The sequence below is a fragment of the Sapajus apella genome, unplaced genomic scaffold, assembly GCF_009761245.1.
Source record: "Sapajus apella isolate SASKATOON/1434 unplaced genomic scaffold, GSC_monkey_1.0 scaffold13, whole genome shotgun sequence".
In the NCBI taxonomy this organism is placed as follows: Eukaryota; Metazoa; Chordata; class Mammalia; order Primates; family Cebidae; genus Sapajus; species Sapajus apella.
In genome coordinates this window covers 13,933,271-13,937,407 of record NW_022436953.1, presented here as the reverse complement: position 1 = coordinate 13,937,407, position 4,137 = coordinate 13,933,271, and the positions used below count along the sequence as shown (strand labels likewise).

Sequence of the window (4,137 nt, the reverse complement as noted above, 5' to 3'; positions counted from 1 at the left end):
AAAAAAAAATCAGCTGGGCATGGTGGCGCGTGCCTGTAATCCCAGCTACTCAGGAGGCTGAGGCAGGAGAATTGCCTGAACCCAGGAGGCGGAGGTTGCGGTGAGCCGAGATGGCGCCATTGCACTCCAGCCTGGGTAACAAAAGCGAAACTCCGTCTCAAAAAAAAAAAAAAAAAAAAGAATGGTTATTTCTGAAGAATCATGGTGTGCAGTAAAAAACAAAGAATGGTTATCTCTGGGTAAAAAGATTATAGTTTATCTTCATTTTCTTCCTTTTAGCTTTTCCATAATGTTTCATAATTAACATGTATTTCTTTCGTTAAAAGGTTAGGGGGAAGAAAACCTTAAAAGGGTTAGTTTGATGCCTATAACCAACATCAGTACAAGAGAAATTTTTAATAGTCAAAATCATTCAACAATCAAAGTGGTATGCTTTCACCAGATATTTTTAAGGCAAATCTCAATACATACTACTTTTGTTCTTTCTTACATTATTAACGTACTTGGTTTTAAAACATGTTTAATCAGTACTATCATCTTGGGTTCATTTGTTTTAAACAATTTTCCTTAGTAAGTAATTGTTATCTAATGCTGCAATCACAGCAGTAAAACAGCTACCTGGTAACAGCTAAAACAACGGTATTTGATGGACTTTACAGATAAAATGATTGTAATCGTTCTAGCTAATAAGTTATTTTTAGATCATTTATAAAATCACACAAATATTAAGAGACCCACTTTAATGTGCATGTTAAATAATAGAAAACTAGTAATTGTTATTTTTCTACATTTCTAAAGATTTTTTGATAGATGAAAAAATAAGTACCTGCATATAAGTAAAACCCCAGTACATTTTTGCCACCCTATGGCATACCAATTCAATTAGCTGACTTCAGTAGATAGAGCACAAGAGGAAAAAAAAAGTCTGTCTTCTTTATTTCCAACTACAAGGCTGCTATTGATATACTGAAGGCAAAAAAAAAAACCTGCCTTCAATTTTACCATTTTATACAAAATAAAGCATGATTCTCTATGGGTCTTCTGGAAACAGTAATATGAATCTCGCTCACGCCAAGACTGAACTGTGTCCCCCGAAAATACTGACACCTTAAACCCAAATATGACATTATTTGGAGATGGGGGCCCTTGGGAGATGATTATGGTTAAATAAGGACATGAGGATGGGGCCATATGAGCACACAGCAAGAGAGCAACTATCTGTAAGCCAGGAAGAGAGCCTCACCAGAACCTAACCATGCAGGTATCCTGGTCATGGATGTCTGACCTCCAGGACTGCAAGAAAAAAAAAATCTCTTGTTTAAGCCACCAATCTAGGATATTCTGTTACGGCTGCCTAAGCAAACTAATATAACTCTTAGCATGGACTCTGTATAGCAAAACTGTGTCAATAGCAGTCTGTTTTTCTGGTGTCTAGAACCACTCCTTTCATCTATCTTTTAAAAAACTCAGCAGAATGTCAGAAAACATTTTGTTAGCTGTATCAACAAAATGCACACTACAGTCTGAACAGACTAAACTGACAAAATATTGTTAATAGCAATCACCATTAACCCTTTATCATCACACTTACATAAGGTTTCTCATTTAACCTTCCCAACAGCCCTATGAGACAGGTATCATCTCCACTTTACAAATGAGAAAACTGAAGCTTCTCGGAAAGTCTGAAAAAGAATGTATGCCACAACTGGGATTTGAACACCATTCTGCTATGCTCCAAAGTTTATGCTCTTCCCACCTAGCTACCTGGTCTGTCCTTAGACACTGATGGGCGGGGAACCCTGGGATCTACTTTGTGAATAAAAATTGTCTGTCTCTGAAATAAGGTAACAGTGAGCATTTTAACTAGGATATATAACATGAACGGAAGTGCTCAAATGCTTTAAAACACTCTTACACATACACACAAGGCTACCCAGATAAAAATGTGTAACTTATGAGTGTCTTACCCAAACATTTTAAGTTTATAAAAATAAGCATTCATCAGTGCAAAAGTTATTTCACGCAGAAAAATACATTTAACTTTACTTAATATTCATAGGCAATTCCTGTCTCCTTAAGCCAATATACAAATGGACAGAATATACGTTACCTACAATAAAGACTATAAATCTGATCCAGTAAACCAAGGACACTTACCAATCACATTATGTTTTGAACTGAAGGGATCTACAATTGTTTGATCTCTGTAACTTCGAAAACCCTGGATAATCACCTAATAAATAAAAGACATTTTTGAGAAGGCTTCCCCCCCAAAAAAATAACATATACATTAACATTTTTCTCTTGCATTTCTTTCCTGTTTCTCATTTAATGCAATATAGAAAACTTAAAATTTCATATAAGAAAAATTCACTTTGGAAAGCGGTGATTAAAAATCTGCTTTCATAAAGTCCTTTTATCGGTAACCCTTGCCAATGCAACGCCACTGCAGGATTTCGATTGTTTTTTTTGTTTTTTTTTTTTTTTAAGGAGTTATAGTTATTAACCTGCTAAGGACCTTTCAAAATCAAGAATACTGCGTGAGCTTAACTGGAACACTTTTAAACACTGCAATGCAAAATAGCAAAAGTCTATCCAGCAGGCCGCCCGGCCTCAGCTCCCCCGACTCCAAGACCAGCGAGGGCAGCTTTCAGTCACTCACACCCGCCGGCCAGAAAGAGCCCACGTTCCAAAGAAGGAGTGCTCAGAGCCCGACAGACCCGACAGAAAACGGTTTCCAAGGCTGTGTGCCTGGGCTCGTCTTTGTGGTGGACTCCCGCGCGGGAAGACCATCTTGACAGAAGTAAACAACCGAAGGAGGCGGCGCTCCGCATCCTGCAAGCCAGAGGATCCCGCTCACTTCGCGGGTTAATCGGGCAGAGGAACTGCCCCTCGCGGTGACAGTGACACCCCAGTCTGTGCCCCCACCGGCGCCCCCGGACCGGGGAGGTCGCCTTTCCACACATTCCACGCACAAAGCCCAGGCGAGGCCACCCCTGCAGGACCACGCAGCCCTTCCCGCCCGCGGCCGCCCCGGCGCGGTGCCCCCGCCAATTCTCCAGCCGCCGGGGAAGGCCGGGTCCCTCCCAGCGGCCCGCCAGCCGACCCCGTCCACACCTCTCGGAGATCCTGACTCCCCTAGACTAGCCCCAGCGCGGAGGCCCGAGCTGCAGAGGAGCGCCCCAATTCTCCGCGACCCAGCAGCCCCGGCACTCGCGAGGCCGGGGTCCCTCTCCTCCCCCCCACAGTCCCTGCCCAGCCCCGGTCCAGCCCGTAGCGAGAGGAAAGAGGCACCACAAGACTCCTGCCTCAAGGAGCGGTCCTCACTGGCCCAGGACGGGATGAAGGGACGCAAAGGCCTTACCTGCTTTATGTACATGATTCCGCGCCCCTCGCCGGGAAGGAAACCCGCCCGGAAGCAGCAAATGCGCGGCGGCAGAGTCCAGTGAGGTGCCTGCAGGACCCCTCCCCCAAAGCGCCGCTCGCTCCCCTCAAGCCAAACAAAATGGCGGCGCTCGTGGAGGAGGAGTCCGCGCCTCGGACGGAACCATCTTGCAGCACTCACAGAGCGTAGGGGGAGTCAAGCTCAGATCTGCGCTTTCTTTTAGGCAAAACGGGTCTTCCACAGGGTTGTTTGGTGGATTTCATTTCAATCTAGAATTCTGTAGCTAACGCTTTTCTGAGACTTAGTCAAAAGCTCTACTTGGAGAAGTCATGACCATAAGGTTGGCCCGTACCACCTCCGAGCACGGGGCCAATGGTCGCGTCCACAAGGAGGGGAAAGGTTCCGCGCCAAAGCTGAGTGGGAGATTCTGAGGGACCGTAGTGCCGCGAGCCGTCGGCCACGTGATTCCGCGCTGTTTAAAAAAGCGGACTCCTCGCGGACTGTACTAGTCCTTGCACTCATGGAATGGTGGTGACGGCTGGAATTTTACGTGTGGCCCCCCTGTTGCCCCTTTGTTATCGCTCTCCCTAGGAACGTTTACAGTCTTAGCACGCCCCAAGCTGGTTCCGAACTGCCCACTCTGAGGACAGCCCCGAAGGGACTTGTCAATGCTCGAACATTTGTTTTAGTAATGTGGTAATTAATACCCCAGGGAGCTGTTAATGTTCTGCCATCTGCTATAAATCTAGGCA

At 45.1% G+C, this 4,137-nt stretch overlaps 1 protein-coding gene across 1 annotated transcript in view; it reads right to left on the bottom strand.

Annotated features, from left to right (window-relative positions):
• The window catches only part of SMC3 (structural maintenance of chromosomes 3), a 35,885-nt gene extending 32,371 nt beyond the window's left edge, over positions 1 to 3,514 (bottom strand). The window contains exons 1-2 of the mRNA XM_032281590.1: positions 3,365 to 3,514; positions 2,158 to 2,233 (exon numbers count right to left, since the gene is read on the bottom strand). Of these exons, the coding sequence (XP_032137481.1) occupies positions 2,158 to 2,233; positions 3,365 to 3,379 (91 nt within the window). The 5' untranslated portion in view covers positions 3,380 to 3,514. The remainder of the gene's footprint in view (positions 1 to 2,157; positions 2,234 to 3,364) is intronic.
• Positions 3,515 to 4,137: the final 623 nt, after the last annotated feature.